At 52.5% G+C, this 17,214-nt stretch overlaps 2 protein-coding genes across 8 annotated transcripts; one reads left to right on the top strand and one right to left on the bottom strand.

Moving 5' to 3' along the window:
• The first annotated feature begins 680 nt into the window (after positions 1-680).
• On the top strand, positions 681-17,053 carry ATP5F1E (ATP synthase F1 subunit epsilon). Of its 4 annotated transcripts, XM_045053431.1 has the most exons (4): positions 681-839; positions 2,432-2,558; positions 11,127-11,128; positions 17,043-17,053. In XM_045053431.1, exons 1-2 carry the CDS (start codon positions 808-810, stop codon positions 2,553-2,555), a joined length of 156 nt encoding a protein of 51 aa, XP_044909366.1. In that variant the 5' UTR covers positions 681-807; the 3' UTR covers positions 2,556-2,558; positions 11,127-11,128; positions 17,043-17,053. The 4 variants fall into 4 exon arrangements, with proteins under 4 accessions (XP_044909366.1, XP_023106827.1, XP_023106826.1 ...); XM_023251059.2 differs by lacking the exons at positions 11,127-11,128; positions 17,043-17,053 and adding an exon at positions 13,016-13,026; XM_023251058.2 differs by lacking the exons at positions 11,127-11,128; positions 17,043-17,053 and adding an exon at positions 6,582-6,809.
• Positions 6,037-13,682, bottom strand: TUBB1 (tubulin beta 1 class VI). Of its 4 annotated transcripts, none has more exons than XM_023250906.2 (5): positions 13,462-13,682; positions 10,839-11,134; positions 9,668-9,776; positions 9,049-9,159; positions 6,037-8,934 (listed from the first exon to the last, which is right to left on the bottom strand). In XM_023250906.2, exons 4-5 carry the CDS (start codon positions 9,107-9,109, stop codon positions 7,838-7,840), a joined length of 1,158 nt encoding a protein of 385 aa, XP_023106674.1. In that variant the 5' UTR covers positions 9,110-9,159; positions 9,668-9,776; positions 10,839-11,134; positions 13,462-13,682; the 3' UTR covers positions 6,037-7,837. The 4 variants fall into 4 exon arrangements, with proteins under 4 accessions (XP_023106674.1, XP_044909242.1, XP_023106673.1 ...); XM_045053307.1 differs by having other exon boundaries at positions 10,839-11,249; NM_001134989.1 differs by lacking the exon at positions 10,839-11,134 and having other exon boundaries at positions 7,838-8,934; positions 13,462-13,518.
• Positions 17,054-17,214: the final 161 nt, after the last annotated feature.

Here is a 17,214-nt window from a genome sequence, read left to right on the forward strand (position 1 = left end):
TAGACTCGGGGACCATGGAGCATCTTATCCTATTCAATATTAAAAATGGAAGTTATATTAAGAAAAACCTTTCTTCCTGAAAACTTTTAACTATGATGTGTTTCCTGATGATAATTTCTTTTTAATCACCGAAGCGCAAGAGAGATTTTGTTCCTCCTGCGAATGCACTGGGTCACCTGCCCCCCCCCCCCCCCGGGCCCGCGCTCGCGCTCCCCCACCCCCCCACCTCCGTCCCCGCCCGCCGCCAGCAAGGCCCTGGCCCGTCCTGTCGCACGTCGGGGGACTACCCCGAAAGCCAAGGCTGTGTCAGGGCCGAGGTTCGCTTTTGATCCCTGCCTCTCGGGGGTGGGGGCTCAAGGGTTCCGTGCCGACGTCCGGGCGGGGCTGTGACCCCGGCGGGGGGGGGGGGGGGGAGGGGGATGTTGAGGTGGGGGCCGTGTCCCGCGCTGCCCCCAGCTGCCCTCTTCACCCGGCCGCGTCGGCCGGGGCACTACGGAAGCCCGCGGGGAACACGCTCGGGACTCCCGCGGAGCCAATCGGGGGGCGCTGCCGGCCGTCCCGCCCGGGGATTGGCACGCGAGGCCCCGGCCGCGCGTCCCCATTGGCTCCCGGAGTCGGGGGGATTCCGCGGCGGGGCAGCAGGGGCTGCTCGGGCCGGCGGGCGGGGCAAGAGGAGGCGGGATTGGCAGGTCCGGAGTCCCGCCTCTTCCGGTTCACAGGCTTGACCTTCCTGCAGCTGGGCCGCGCACCGGGCCGACATTGAGGCGTCCTCGCGATTTGGCCCGACTCGCCCACTCTCGCGACATCATGGTGGCGTACTGGCGACAGGCTGGACTCAGGTAGGCCCGCGCCTGGGGGGCGGGGGCCGGCGGCGCGGCCGGGGGTCGGAGGTCGCGCCAGCGCGGCGGGGGTCGCGGCCGGGGGAGCGCGGCTCCAAGATGGCGGCCGGGGCGGCCTCGAGCGTGCGGGGCGCGTGGCCTGTGCCTCGGGCCGAGCACCTACGCTCGTCCCCTTGGGGGTGCGGCCGCGCCCCCACGAGCGCCCCGGGTGAACGCGAGGCGCGCCGACGCCGGGACCCGCGTGCAGGGTCCTCGTGCCCCTACCCGGCGCTGCCAGCGCCCCGGCCCTCTGCCCAGTGAAAAGGGGGAAGGCCCCTGTACACTGGAGAGCGCTGCACGCACGGGGGCGGTGCTCCTGCGAGGCTCACGTACTGACGCGACTGAAGACACGACCTCTAGTGACATGGGGGCACCAGCGGTGCGGCCTTCGCACCTGAGCTCTTTGTGCCCTCGATGGAGCTAGCGCTTGTGACTTGCCCAGAGGGACACCTTCTAGTGGGCCCAGGACTGGGACAGCTGAGCAGCCCAGCAGGTGCCTACCTGGGGGGGGGGGGGGGGGGAGGGGCGGTGAGCACGGATCTGTGGCCTTGGAAGGATGATAGTCCCAGTAACGGGTGCCATTGAATCAAGCACCTACTCTGTGACAGGTGTGGTGGGCTCTGCCCTTCACACTTGTGTCTCCTCCCATCCACCAGTGGGGCCAGTAATATTAGTCTTCTATTTTATTCTCGTTTCTACAGGTGGATAAAGTAGCCGGAAAGATTAAGCAGCCTGAAGGTCAACCCAATTAGTCACAGTGCAGACAGGCGTTGGAACGCCTGCTTCTGGCCCAGAAAACAAATCTGAAACATGAGAAAATAGACAGCAGCAGCCCCCCCCCCCCCCCCCCCGGCCTTCCTGTTTTCAAAAAGTATAAAGACTGAACTGACATCTTTTGGAAAATAAGATGTTGATGGGAGTCCATCTACCAAACAGGAAGCAGGCTGTTAGATCTTTTGTTAGAATTGATGATGTTCTCAAAGAGCTTTTAGGTTTAATTTAGAAACCTTGATTGGGAAGTATCTTCAATGGTAGACTCATATTATGAAACAAAATCCAGTATTCTCCAGAAAACCTTTAAATAATTACTCCAAGGAAGAACTGCTGAATTCAAAATAGTTTTTCTCTTTTAATTTTATGTATTTTACCTTGTAAGAATAACATGCGTAAAGAAAAAATCTCGAGTAGAGACATGGGGGGAAATGCCCCTTCTATCAGAGCCTCTCATAACATTGTAGTCTATTTTCTCTGCTATAGGATTTTTTAAAATACCTGTGAGTCTTTTATTTTAAATGAACAGGTATTAAATAGGTACAAAGAAGAGAAACCAAGATTACCCATCCAAACACCAAGATTAAGACTTTAGTACATTTCTTTCTAGTCTTTTACTCTGTATAGATTCCTTCTGGCACTAGTGAATTTTAAATCCAGTTCCACTATACTGTACAACCAAACCAAAAGTTAACGTATGGGAAGAACAAAATCACAGTAACACAGCCAGTCCGGCTGGATCGTTGGTAATTAATTGTATGTTGTCTCTGATTTCCTCCCAGCTACATCCGATACTCCCAGATTTGTGCAAAAGCAGTGAGAGATGCGCTGAAGACAGAATTCAAAGCAAATGCCGAGAAGACTTCTGGCAGCACCGTAAAAATTGTGAAAGTGAAGAAGGAGTAATCTGTAAGTTACTGACTTATTAGAAGACCTGCATCTTACGTTCGTAGAGCACTTGAAACAAAAGTAATTTTAGTTTTTCAATTCTGCCCATTTTTCGTTCAACCAGTACATTTAGGTGTTAGTTCGTGGGGTAGTAATTTAAAGCACAGAGGTGATACAGGTGCCGCGGCGTCATAAAAGAGTCTCGTTTCAGGCCCTGACAAGCAGAAGTAATTGGCACATTGATTTTCGGCTCATTTAGCCATGCTTAGGTAGAGAGCCATCTTATTTTAATTAAACCTGTTTCATTTGTCTGCACAACATCAAATAATCTGGAGGATAAACTCCCCGCTTTTGTAATTGCCGTCAGAGTTATGTAACAGTTCAGGGGCATGACAAATTACAGTGCTCCGCGTCTTCATTTCCCCCACGTCTGCCAGTGTTCTCACAAAGGACTGCTTCCTGAACATCAGGGCTGCAAGTACAGGCCAGGGTCCTGCTAAGTTATCGAGCAGCAGAATCCAAGACCCTGCAGTGAAAACTGCTTTTGCTGAATGTATTATTCTTTCTGAGTGCTTGGTTCGTTTTACTTTTCCAGAGATGTCGGTCACGTAGAGTTACATCCTGTGCAGTAAAAGACAGTTTCGTACACTCGATGAGCTCTGACTCTTCGCTCCAAACTGCTAAAGTGACGTGATCTCTCAACCTTTTTCTTGACGTTGTTATTTCAAAGATGAACAAGGCAAATAACCAGAGAGCTGTTTTTCAGACTTAATTTTCTTGTTTTGCTTTAAACAAGGCTTCAGACCTGCAGTAGCAGAGAAATGTGATAAATATTCATCCTTTGGCAGCTTGTGGTTATGAGCAATTTTACTTATTGGAACTGTCTCCCCTAAGCACTTTTCATTTTCATTTTGAATTAGTAAATATTTTATCATGAGTCTGGAGATGCGGTGTTTTAGCCCTTCTTCTAAGCCCTTCTTCTAGGGGCTCTCTGTCTCCCCTCATAATTCTAAGTAATGAGACCTGGTCTTATGTTGGGTTGTTTTGTCTTAAAAGTGACCTGGCTGCCAAAGTCACTGAGCCTCTGCAGCATGGCCAAGCCACGCTGCGCATCGCGCTCCCTTGACCTTGTGGTGTCCTTGGGGTCAGAAAGTAGTATCCAGATCCAGTAGAACAAAACAGCTCTCCCGAGGTCCTGCAGGGGATGACCCCAGCCCATCAGCACAGGGGGCTTTTAGTGTCTTTTGAAAGGCCGAGTAGTTTCTTTATTGCTAGGAGAGAACTTGGTTCTACTTAGAAGGGAAGTTCCTGTGCAGCTGAGGCAGTGCACGTGAACCAGCACTTTCTACAGCCAAGAGCCAAGGGTCAGCATTAGCCACGTGAAGTGACGCCAGAGTTATCTTAGCTCATGACAAGGAAGTCACTGCCACGGTCGTGCCGGACAGTTAAAACACAAAGAACTCGCAACTGTTGCATTTTCTTTTTTCCTCCCAGACCCGCCCAGAGCTTGAAATGCTGCATTTTCAAGGTGAAGATGTGTGGGTATATGCTATGGCCGACTGGAAACCACCTCCCTTCGTCAAAAAACAAAACAAAAAAAACCCTGTCTTGTTCTAGACGGACGATGCCAATAAATTGAAGTATGGTCCACTCCTGCTGTTGGTGTTTGTTTTCCTTCAGGCTTTTTCTTCAGAGGGACTCTGCGTACCCGCAGCATATGACCTCACGAGCCAGAGTCTCTTAAGTTGGGGCAAGCAGCTGTGGTATCTAGTGAGCTGAGGGATGCCGGAACCATGTTTTAAATGTCTCAGGATAGAAAGTTCTCTTTTTTGTGATGTCAGTTAACAAAAGGAGCCTCTTGGTGAGGCTTTCACCGTCCCTTATCTTTGAAGTACGAAATCACGTCAGAGTGGCGGATGGGTTATAATGAAAATAATTGCTAAAAGCATAGATTAGAAGAGAAAACACTACAGTGTGGTCTTTTTTTTTTTTTTTTTTTTTTTATTGTACACTTAACATCTGTGGAGAAGAATTACTAATGTCGGGATTTAAGCAAGAAACGTGCTTCCCATGGTCTTGTGGGTGAATCTGTGTCCTGGGAGCACTTCGCACGGGGAGTGGGGCAGAGCCTTTCAGTAACTCGTTCCTCAGAGCTGAAGTTAAATCTTGTAAGATTCTTGCCTGCAGGTCTCGGGGCGCGGGGATGACGACAGCTCGGTGGCGTTTGCGTGGTGACTGGCTTACTCATTAAAGACTCAGGCATGAAGACTTGTTGCAAATGTTTTGTTTTTATCTTCCTTTGAAACTTGGAAGCACTTGGCTGAGTAAAACACCCACTGCAAAGTTCATTGCTTTTCACTGTTTTTGGAGAACGGAGAAATCAAATGTGAACGGGAAATTTTGAAACACTGTTCAGCTTCTCTGCCAGGGCCAGTTCTCACCACGGTACTTAAGCTGACAATAAGTTTTCGGGGCCGCTGAGCAGGGCCGAGGAGGAGCCCAAGAAAATGTCTTTGTTCTCGGCCTTCTGGAGGCAGTTTCCTGCCCCCGCCCCGGGACACTTGACCTGTAGGTTTTATTTCATTCTTGGCCCAGGGCACTCAAGGAAGAGCTCCAGGATGAATGGGGGGCAGGGGGGTGGCCGCGGGGCAGTAGCCACTCCAAGCCCCCCCCCCCATTCGTGAGCTTTTTCCCTCAGGGCTGTTGTGCTGTTCTAAAGTCAGGGCACCCCAGTTCCCGGCGCTGAGGTCCCCAAGGTCAAGGCACTAGGAAGCATCTCTCATTACAGGGACAGGAATAAATGAATCTCAAGGCCATCAGGCCTTTTTCATAGATGAAGCTGATGGTCAAAGGGCTGAATTCTTTGCAGCTGAGTAACTAGAGAGAAGTCCTCGGTCAGCTTGGGAGGTAATGAAGGTGAGACTCGGGGCCAGGGCTGCTTCTAGGGAAAGGGGGAAAGTAAAAATAGTCAGGTTACCACCCAGCAAAGATTCTTTGAGCCTCTTTCTCTGTAGTTAAAAATCCTGAACTGATCACGGTGATAAAGTAAACTTCCTGCATCCAGACCTGGGGGCTGGGGGTCAGCTGGCAGGACTACTGTGTCCAGATGACCAGGGGACCCTGATCAGACCTAGTGGTGGGTATTTCACTAACCATGTGAGTGATTTCTGAGGGACTCCTCAATCTCTGCTCGCGCAGCATTCTTGGGAGTGAAGTGAAGGAACCGGACAAGCTCTCAAATTCTGATCCCGGGTCTCTCGTCTCTGAGACCAGTGTTGCCATGGCAACTGTACCACTGAAGGACTAGGCTCCTCCAAATCTGAGGGGACAGATTTCTTTTGGTTTCTGGTGGGCTTGTGTGTGTGTGTGTGTGTGTGTGTGTGTGAGTGTGTGTGTGTGTGTTGTGTGTGTTTTAATCTATTCCTACCATAGAAAAGAGTAGGATGGTGAGATACATTTTGAAATATTTTTAACTACTCAAATTAATCAGTCTGGGCGGTTAGGCTCCAAGAAAAGGAATTTATTTAGTCTGAAATAAAGCAATTTAGCCATTTAAAATTGAATTTCCTTGTATTTTAATGATTACTATTGAGCAACAAAAATCTTGACAGCAATATAAATCAGCAGGTTTTTTGGGTTTTGGTTTTTTTAATCTGGGTCTGTATCCTTCCTTGCATCTACTTGATGGCCTTTTCGGATTAGAGAAGGAAAGTGCTTGCTAGAGGAAGCGTGTGTATAAATTCTTGTAAACTCAGAGGTCGTAAGTCTTTTCTGGCTTCTAAGAAGTTACGAACTTCTGAGAGTGGATAGGTAACAGCTTATTAAATCTGCTTTTGTTTTTAGTGCTTGAACCACAAGGAGAAAGTGTATACAACTTTTTTTTTTTAAGTTTTGTAAATAGAAGGCTTGTCATGATACTGACAGCAAGACTTAATTTTCTCGCCGTACGTGTCTTCGTTACTTCCTTACAATGCATATGGGAAGGAGTGAAGTTTTTCTGAAGGAGGTACTGTCATCCGTCCACCTGCTACTGTATTATTGCAGGTGACAAAAACGAATCGGGAGAGGAGAACCTGGTGGCCTGCAAGTAAATATTTCCTGCAGTGAAGGTCGGAGCATCTTCCCATTGCTGACTGACCACGGATCATATAGTATAGCTCAGTGGTCATTCCAGAAGGCCATTAAAGCCCTTATGGGCCCGGAAGGGATGGCTGTGCTGTATGTCAGAAACAGGTAAACCTTAATTAAAAAGTTATGGATGATTCGATTACACTCTTGTGTATTGCGTCCTGTTGTAACGTGAGCAGATGAAAATCGTGTAACGGTGAAAGCTGTCTCGTCGTGCCGACGTTTATGGCGACTTCGGCAAATTAATTTGAACTGTGAAAGTTCCCTAATGAGACGGCGTCCTCCTGGAACCGAGAAGGACACCGGCCAGCCCGGCGCTGCCTCCTTCCTGCATGTGAATGGCTGCCCAGCGCACCGCGCCGTGTGCCCTTTCTGAAAGAGCAGAGGCCACAGAGCATTTTCAGAAGGTGATTACTGACTGAAAGTGAAAAGGGCATTTTGAAATAGCCTTTACAAGGGAAACCGAAGACAGTGATTCATGAATTCCCAGAACCCAGCACTAAGAGGGAACCGACAGGGTAACCGTGTATGTTAAAAGCCAGCTGTGCAGCAGCAAAGAGCAGAGGTTTGGAGGTGGTGGGTCTTGCTTGGGGGTGTCCTTGGCCAGGTGTCTCAGTGGATCAGGCACTGCCACTCGTTCTGGTCCTTCCCTTTTCCCTTTGCGGCTAGTACTCTGACAGGCACACACGAGGTCTGCACTCTTCGCTAGTGGATGCTGACTCACATTTTGCCTCGGCTGCAGAGCTCCCCACGCACCAATTAGTCACCTGGCTTTTCCGGAGGCCAGCAAGTACCAGGAGGTAGGGTGCTGGGCAGAGTGCATGGCAGAGAAGCCGAGGTAAGACACCTGGCAAGGATGCCGGGCGAGGGCTCCCGGGTGCCGATGGGCGGCCCGAGGGGGTCGAAGCGAGCGTGGGCTGCAGAGGCCGCACACGAGACCCAGGCGGGGGGTCTCGATGCCTGGCACGGGGCCGTGCGCCCAGGAACGGCCCAAAGGGAGCAATTCCCCCACGAATTCGCTTTGCTATTTCAAACCAGCTAATAGAGGGTGGGTGCACTGAACGTCGGAGTCTGGAAGGTCAGCAGATGCCGGCGGAAGGCCCTGAGGTCCCTGCGGTCGCACGGCCCCGGGGCGGCCCCCGGCGAGAGGGGGGGCTCCCTGCGGCCGCCGCTCACACGGCCCCGCCAGGTGCCCGGGGCCCGTCTTCCGGTTCCATCTCTGCCTCCCCCACGACGTCTCCGTCTTCCTCGGGAACCGCTCTGGCGTCTTGAAGCTGCTGGTACTCGGACACCAGGTCGTGGATGTCGCTCTCGGCCTCGGCAAACTCGCCGACGTCCATGCCCTCGCAGGTGTACCAGTGCACGAACGCCCTCCTCCGGAACATGGCCGAGAAGTGCTCGGACACGCGGCCGAACAGCTCCTGCACCGCCGTGCTGTTGCCCACGAAGGTGGCGGCCATGCCGAGCCCCGGCGGCGGGATGTCGCAGACGGCCACCTTGACGTTGTTGGGGATCCAGTCCACGAAGCAGGCGCTGTGGCGCGTCTGCACGGCGAGCATCTGCTCGTCCACTTCCTTGGTGGACATGCGCCCGCGGAAGAAGCAGGCCACCGTCAGGTAGCGGCCGCGGCGCGGGTCGCAGGCGGCCATGGCGTTGCGCGCGTCGAACACCTGCTGCGTGAGCTCGGCCACCGTGAGCGCGCGGTACTGGCGGCCGTCGCGGCTGGTGAGCGGCGCGAAGCCGGGCGTGAAAAAGTGCAGGCGCGGGAAGGGCACCATGTTCACGGCCAGCTTGCGCAGGTCGGCGTTGAGCTGGCCCGGGAAGCGCAGGGACGTGGTGACGCCGCTCATGGTCAGGGACACCAGGTGGTTGAGGTCGCCGTAGCTGGGCGCGGCCAGCTTGAGCGTGCGGAAGCAGATGTCGTACAGGGCCTCGTTGTCGATGCAGAAGCAGGCGTCGGCGTGCCGCGCCAGCTGCCGCAGGGACAGCACGGCGTTGTAGGGCTCCACCACCGTGTCCGACACCTTGGGCGACGGCAGGACGCTGAAGGCGTTCAGGATGCGGTCGGGGAAGTCCTCGCGGATCCGGCTCAGCAGCAGCGTGCCCATGCCCGCGCCCGTGCCGCCGCCCAGCGAGTGCACCAGCTGGAAGCCTTGCAGGCAGTCGCAGGCCTCGCTGGCGCTGCGCACAGCGTCCAGCACGCTCTCGGCCAGCTCGGCGCCCTCCGTGTAGTGGCCCTTGGCCCAGTTGTTGCCGGCCCCAGAGTTACCTGTGGTGGGGGGGGGGGGGAGGAGGCCGGTTACCTGGCCCCCGGGGGGAGGGGGACGGGGCGCCCGCCAGGGGGCACCCTCACGGGTCCCGGGGGCCTTGCAGGAAAACCTACCGTAGATGAAGCCGTCCGGGTGAAAGAGGGCTCCCAGTTGGCTGGAGCGGATGCTGTCCATCGTCCCCGGCTCCAGATCCACCAGCAGGGCCCGCGGCACGTACTTCCCACCTGTGGAGGAAGGTCGGAAGAAGTGGGCAAACTGCCGCGTTTCTAGAAGTTAACGTTCCGTCAAAATAGAACCCTGTGACACCGGCCAAAGGAAATGGCATTCTTCTAGAAGGTGTCTCTGGCAGAAAGACATTTGAAATAACGTCCTTGATGCCTACGGCGAGGGCACACATCTCTCAAATATCTCAGAACTGCTTGTCCCATCGTGCTCTCTTTTGCCGTCTCGCCAACCACAGAGATGCTGTCCCTCGTGGAAGGGACTCCGGTTTTTACTTAAAAACTAAAAAGGAAACTTGGTGCTTAACCTGCTGGTGTTGAGATGTGCCCTTCCCCCCTCCCCCGCTACCCCCCCACCCCCCACCTCCCCCCCAGTGACTTCTTCCCGGGTCCTTGCCCTGCGCAAGGCCTGGGGACCTGTCACCCTCGGGATCCTGCTGCTCTGCCCAGACCTTGCTGCCACCGTGCGCCTGGGGCTGGTGACCACGGCCGCCCGCGCACAGTGTCCTACCGTGGGCCTCGTTGTAGTACACGCTGACCCTCTCCAGCTGCAAGGCACAGTCACCAAAGTAGCCCCCCGCCGCGTCGATCCCATGCTCCTTGCCGATCACCTCCCAGAACTGAAAACGGCAGGCGGGGAGGTCAGTGTACGGAGGGACCCCAAGAAAGGTCCAGAGGGGCCCCCGTGAGCCAGCAGACTGGCCAGAGACGGGCAGTGAGCGCCCTTGGGCCTGCTTGGTGGGGTCTGTCTGGCCGCCCTTTCTCTCCCCGGATGTTCTTGGGCCCGTTTTATGCCCGCTCCGCCACTGTATAATTTCCTCTGGCCCCCACTAAACAGGAGTATGAAGACTGTGTTTTCTCCCCACCTGAACCCCTTAAATAAAATGCCAACGCATAAAATATTAAAATGGATTTTGCTCCTATTAAGTGGAGGCCATTGTATACATTAAAGCTGTTAATTTACAATTTCACATCCGACAGTGAGTGTATCTCTAATTTCACCGTATAGTGCTTCAAGCTAGTAAAGTACAGATCCCATTAAGTGAAAATAGACTGAATTCTTATCTGATTTCACAGTAATATCTCCTTTCACTTGGGGATTTATTTTCATGCAGTGTTCCCAAAAAGCCCATAACTAGGACATCTAGGCATGGTTTTTAGCAACGTGCATTTTTCATGATCAGGTATGCATACAATTCAAAATTACGTACAGCTCTTGTAACTGTTTGAAACATATGACAATTTCAATCACATATACAGTATTTATTAATATAGAAACGCGCACAGCTCTTAATATGGAAACAGTTACTGAAATGGCCTCTTTCATTGCCCTGGAGAAGCACATATGTGCAATGAAAATATATTCATTTATGTTAAAATCCTCAAGGGTGTTTTCCCAGCCATGTCTTGTAAGCGATGGCTCTGCTCGGGCCTTGGTCTCATTAACCAGACTCTATTTCATAGTAAATTACCTGCACTGTTCTGGGTCTGAAAGAATAAATAAGTTTAAGTCTCTTACAGTTCTTATGACCCCAAGTAATCAGTAGTCGGTGCGGCTGGAACTGCCAGACAACGTGATTGTGGAGTAAGTGCTCAGACCCTATCTGGACCCCGCAATTCCTCTCCCGAGCCTCCCTCCGGATTATCTCCCCATTTCAGAGCAGTGGGGCTGGGCCTCCCACCTCTCCGCGTGCTTGACTCAGGAACAGCTCATCGCTGTGGCATGGGAAGGTGGCAACTCCTTTCCAAGCAGTGATATCCTTTGCCCCAGGTTTTAAACACCCACATTAGAAGACTTTCATTTCTCGTAGCTGCATTACTCGCCATAGCCAAAAGTTGGCAACGACCCGTGAGTCCGTCGACGGATAACCGGATGAACCAAACGTGGTGTATCCACGCAATGGACTGTTATTCGGCCTTAAAAAGGAAGGCGCTTCTGACACCGGCTTCAACGTGGTTGAACCCTGAAGACGTTATGCTGAGACAAATAAGCCAGACACAGAAGGGCAGATGCTGTGTGATGTCACTTTTGTGAGGTCCCGAGAAGAGTTCAAATTCTTAGAGACAGAAAGTGGAAGGGTGGGTGCCAGGGCCTGGGGAAGGGGGTGTGGGGGATTAGTATTTACTGGGGACCGAGTTTCAGTTTTGCAAACGGAAAAGCACTTTGGAGATTAGATGCACAACACGGTGAATATACTTAACACTATTGAACTGTGCACTTAAAAATGGTTAAGATGGATGGGGCGCCTGGGTGGCTCAGTCGGTTAAGTGTCTGACTTAGCTCGGGTCATGATCTCACGGCTCATGAGTTGGAGCCCCGCATCGGGCTCTGTGCTGACAGCTCAGAGCCTGGAACCTGCTTCGGGTTCTGTGTCTCCCTCTCTCTGACCCTCCCCCACTCATGCTCTCTCTCTCTCTCTCTCTCTCTCTCTCTCTCTCAAAAATAAACATTTAGGGGCGCCTGGGTGGCTCAGTCGGTTGAGCCTCTGACTTCGGCTCAGGTCATGATCTCACGGTTCGTGAGTTTGGGCCCCGCAATGGGCTCTGTGCTGACAGCTGAGAGCCTGGAACCTGCTTCGGATTCTGTGTCTCCCTCTCTCCCTGCCACTCACCCACTCGTACTCTGTCTCTCAAAAATAGATAAACATTAAAAAAATTGTTTTTGAATGGTTAAGATGGATGGGGCCCCTGGGTGGTTCAGTGGGTCAAGCATCTGACTTCAGTTCAAGTCATGATCTCACAGTTCGTGAGCTTGAGCCACTTTGAGTGAGCCCTGCTTCTCCCTCTCTGTCGCTCTACCCCTCATGCGATTCTCTCCCTCTCTCTGTTTCTCTCACCCTCACTCACTTGTGCCCTCTCAGACAGACAGTGCCAGAGGAAAAAAAAAAAAGTGGTTAAATGATGAAAAAAGGTGGCTAGATGATAAATTGTACACCATATTTTACCACAATTTTTAAATTTTGTTAATGTTTTATTTATTTTTGAGAGACAGAGCATGAGCAGGGAAGGGGCAGAGAGAGAGGGGGAGACACAGAATCCGAAGCAGGCTCCAGGCTCCGAGCTGTCAGCACAGAGCCCGGCACGGGAGTCAAACTCACAAACAGTGAGATCGTGACCTGAGCCGAAGTCAGATGCTCAACTGACTGAGCCACCCAGGCACCCCATGTTTATTCATTTTGAAAGACAGAGAGAGACAGAGCACAAGCAGGCGTGGGGCAGAGAGAGAGGGAGACACAGAATCCGAAGCAGGCTCCAGGCTCCGAGCTGTCAGCACAGAGCCCGGCACGGGAGTCAAACTCACAAACAGTGAGATCGTGACCTGAGCCGAAGTCAGATGCTCAACAGACTGAACCACCCAGGCGCCCCAGTTTTACCACGATTGTTTAAGAACTTAACGCTTCATGCAATCACATTTTTAGTGCGGTTCATACTAGTGAAAGTAATTTCGGGACGGCAAAGGGAACAACCAGCTGTTACACAGTACAGTTGTGTAAAATCAGGATTCAAATTCGGGTTAGAGACCTGTGAGGCTGTATCATCTGTTTCCATAGTGTCCGCCATTGAACCAGGCACTTTGTACAAAAATTTAGGTGCGGAGAACAAACACGCGTTCGTATTCATTCCAGAGACTGTATTTTAATTGTTTCTGCTACCACACCCCAAAACTTCTAGGTTTGCCTCCTTAGTTTTCTATTTCATACTAAATCAAACATGTTGATTTTTTTTAAACTTTGTAGTATAAACATGAGAGAAGGAAGGCATCTTAGTAATATGCTGTAAAAAGTTGCCCAACAAACTGGAAAACTGTTTTGAGAAAATTACTCTTTTTTTTTTTTTTTTTTTTTTAATTCTGAGAGAGACAGATGTGAGCAGGGGAGAGGCAGAGAGACGGAGAGAGAATCCAAAGCAGGCTCTGCACCGTCAGCCCAGAGCCCGACGCGGGGCTCAGACTCATGAGCCGTGAGATCATAACCTGAGCTGAAACCAAGAGTCCCAGACGCTTAACCAAGTGAGCCCAGCGTTTTCATATCTTTAGATATGAAAAATTCATTGCTAAAGTCATAAAGGTAAACATGGGTGGCATGTAGCTGATGACGAAATTAACATGAATTAAATTGACGCTTTAAGCCTTTACTACTTCCTGTGTCTCTTTAACGAAGGGTGTGGTTTAAGGAGGCAAGTATTCAGCAAGTGCTTCCTTCCATCTGCTGACTTGTTGTCTCACCTGCTGACTTAAGATATTTCTTTGTCGGCTACATCTAGGGGCAGTAGGCAAGCTGGTCCTAGGAATAGAACTTTCCTTACCTTGGCTCCGATCTGGTTACCACACTGGCCGATCTGAATGTGTACGATTTCACGCATCCTCGCTTCCCGTCCAAGTGTAAGATCTTCGCAGAACCTTCCGTCTCTGGAGCCGCCCTTCACTGGTGTGACCCCCACACACTCTGGGCACTGCGGTGATGGGACCAGCTGACCCAAGCCCGTCCCAGTGTGACTGCTCCAAGGGTGTGTCCAGCCCAGGGACCCAGCCCCCACTCTGCTATCATCCTGGTGAGACGGGTGTTTCTTCCTCTCCCAACACAGAATATTACCCAGTCACTTCCTAGAGTTTAAGACCAGAGGCTGTCTTTGTGCACAGCGCCCGGTGGTCTAACAGCAGGTGTGGGTCTTGCCATGGTGGACTCGGGGCACCAGCGCTGGCCCCGGGCTCACGCTATGACAAGCTCCCAGCTCCCAGATCGGGGGGTGACCGGACCACCTGTAGGGAGCTTTCCTTGACCAAGCCAGTTGTGTTATTAAAAATCCTTTTGTCCAGGGGCTCCCGGGTGGCTCAGTTGGTGAAGCGTCCGACTTCGGCTCAGGTCATGATCTCGCGGCTCGTGGGTTCGAGCCCCGCGTCGGGCTCTGTGCTGACAGCTCAGAGCCTGGAGCCTGCTTCGGATTCTGTGTCTGTCTCTCTCTGCCCCTCCCCTGCTCACGCTCTGTCTCTCTCAAAAAATAAAACGTTAAAAAAAAGAAAAGAAGAAATAAATCCTTTTGTCTAAGCCCATCACATGACAGATGAGGCCACAACATCCCAGAGCATGAAGTCACTTCACTGTAGCCACAGGACTGGTGAGACATGCCCCTACTTTGCCTTAGGAACTGGCCATGGCTCCCAGGCTCTTCAGCTGTGATTCCTAAGGACTGGTCTGACAGCCACTGGCAGCACAGAGGGGCCCTCGGGGGTGGAACACGAAGGGACAGTTTTTTTATTCTTACTTTGTCTACTTTAATGTTAATAGAAAAAAATAACTAGTATTTATAATAGTAAAATGATAAGAAGGGAAAGTGTCCTTTTGAACTTGGCCAAAGTTGTGAAGGCAACATGTGATTCTTCGGAGTCGGGGAAACTATCAAGAGATGAAATCTAAGGGCGCCTGGGTGGCCCAGTCGGTTAAGCATCTGACTCTTGGTTTTGGCTCAGGTCATGATCTCACGGTTTGTGGGATCGAGCCCCACATTGGGCTCTGCACCCATAGTGCAGAGCCTGGTTGGGATTTTCTCTTTCTCTCTCTGTCTCTCTGCCCCTCTCCCGCTTGCAATCTTTGTCTCTCTCTCTCTCTCTCCAAATACATAAATAAACTTTTTAAAAGAGAGAGATTAAATCGAAACTCCGTGGTTCTCCATCGAGGCCTTTCTCCACGTAGCCCCAAACTTCCTTTCCAGCCCCTTTCCTGGACTTCACTCCTTGGCAAGGATGCCGTCAGAGCTCTGGATGCCTCCACGTGGGGCCATCGGCTCTGTGGCCACCTCCCTCTCCCGCCACGCTGGTTCACGCCCTGCCTTACACGCCAATCCCTGCCCTTCTGAGGACTGTAGAACTTCTCCCAGGCCGGGGCCTCTCTCCTCAAGCCCCCGGGAAGCAGGTAACCACACCGGGCAAGCACCTGCTTCTCCAGGCCTCTCTCCAGTGTTTGCCAGGCTCCCCAGGCCCCCACTCTCTGAACAGCTACAGACAGGGACCTGCCATATGCCGGGCACACATTGGGAACCGGGGATATGGAAATGACGGAGACAGATGTGGGCAGTCCCTGAACTGGTGGAGGAACTCTCCATGGAAGCCACAGGCCCCTGGACGTGAATTCAAAGGCAGAACTGAAAACCGGTCCCCGGGCCCTCCTGCCCCTGCTCCTGTCCCTGCCCCTGCCCCTGCCCCTGCCTCTGACAGGTGACCTTGACCAAGGGGTCTGCCTTGCCTTGGCCCAAGCCCCACCCTGACGGTCAGCTCCTAAACCCTGTGCACTTTCTACGAGCCAGGTGAGGCCCAAGAAGGGAGGTCGGTGATACGGACGGGAAAGTCATTAACTGCTTTTTCGTGGCCTTTTTGCTGGAAAATAGCTTCTCCTTCTCCCAAGGAATTCAGCCACAAAGTAAGAGCAGCTGAACAGCACCCTAGGAGAGAAAACCCACATAGGAAACAAGGACTTTGTCCTGCGGATGCCGGCACCGCACTCCTGTCCTCCGCCGTCCAGTGACCTCACAGGCGACGTGCCAGCCAAGAGCACCCAGTGCCCCTGGGTCTGGTCTCGGGCCAGGAGAGAAGTTGCCGTAAGGGACGGTCCCAGGACAACTATGAGATTTAAATACAGACTGTGTGGCTTGGAGAGTCACAGTGTATCCGTGTTACAGCTCCTGAATTTGATCACGGCCAGGGTTACACAAATGAAAATTCTTGCTTTCAAAAGGTACTATGTAATATTCAGGGTCCAGGGTCTTCCCACACAGTTGGGCAACAACAGTAACAATGTGGTAAATGGAGAGAGACAGGTTCAGCGCATGCGGCCAAATGTTAACAGTCGGTGAATCTTTGCAAACCGAGTGCAAGGTGAATACTCTTGCAACATTTCTAAGTTTGGAATCTTTTCCTGCTCGAATCCGAATGACCGCCTGATTACGGACGCTTCTGGTCCAAACCCCGCCAGCCGCAAACAGAAGTGTGGTGCAGAGAAGTACAGAGAAGAAAGTGTAAATTCAAGAGGAGGAAATTTGCATGGAATTAGCAGTCTTTTCTCACAAGGTACAAAATGCAGGCAGAATGAGCCTTTCAGCTCCCATAGAAGTCACCCCCCACCCCCCGCCGGCCCCGAGTTTGCCTTTGCTCGACCCTTTGCTTTTCCTGGTGACCCCCCCACCTGCCTTCCCCGCCCTCCCCCTGTTCATCAGAGCGCAAAAGCCCAAGGCAGCCCGTGGGCTGTGCCCCAGGAGCCCGTCGTCCCGCTCACAGCTCCCTGGGTCAGGGACCCCACGGCCTCGCCAGCACTGAGCGGACAGTGTCTGCACGTGGCTGTGTTTGCTAATTACTTAGGCCCCTGCCTCATCTCCCCGCCGGCCCTGTCACCTCACCTCTGAGTCCCCAAAGTGCCTGATCCATGAGGGGGCCTCAGTAAATGTTAGAGCGCACACCGACAGCTGGGCAGGGCTGAGGCCATGCTCGGAATGGCAAGTTTCCTTTTTTCCTTTTTTTAATTTTTTTTTTTTTTTTTTAACGTTTGTTCCCTTCTGAGAGAGACGGAGACAGAGCACGCGCGGGGGAGGGGCAGAGAGAGGGAGACACGGAATCCGAAGCAGGCTCCAGGCTCGGAGCCGTCGGCACAGAGCCCGACGCGGGGCTCGAACTCAGAGTTGCAAGATCACGACCCGAGCCGAAGTCGGATGCTTCACCCACCGAGCCACCCAGGCGCCCCAGAATGGCAAATTTTCTTAAAGCCCATGATGTATTTATTCACCAGTATGTCCTGGTGGGCCAGGTGGGGGCGTGGTGCCTGAGGACCTCTCTCTCTGGCCCCTAAGAGGTGGTCTAGACTGAAAGTAGAAACTGTTCCAAGAAAACTGGGTGCCGGGAGCAGATCGTAGAAGGAGCGACCGCACGAGCTATTACGGGAAGCAGAGGCCCGCGGGGCTGCTGAAAGAGCCCGTGTTGGCTGCCGCAGGGACCGCCGGGCCGGGCCAGGGGGGCATTCTTGATCTTCCTGTGTTCATTCTTTGCTGTATGAGCAGGAGCCAGTGTGTTGGGGT

Source organism: Felis catus, chromosome A3 (assembly GCF_018350175.1).
Source record: "Felis catus isolate Fca126 chromosome A3, F.catus_Fca126_mat1.0, whole genome shotgun sequence".
NCBI lineage: Eukaryota > Metazoa > Chordata > Mammalia > Carnivora > Felidae > Felis > Felis catus.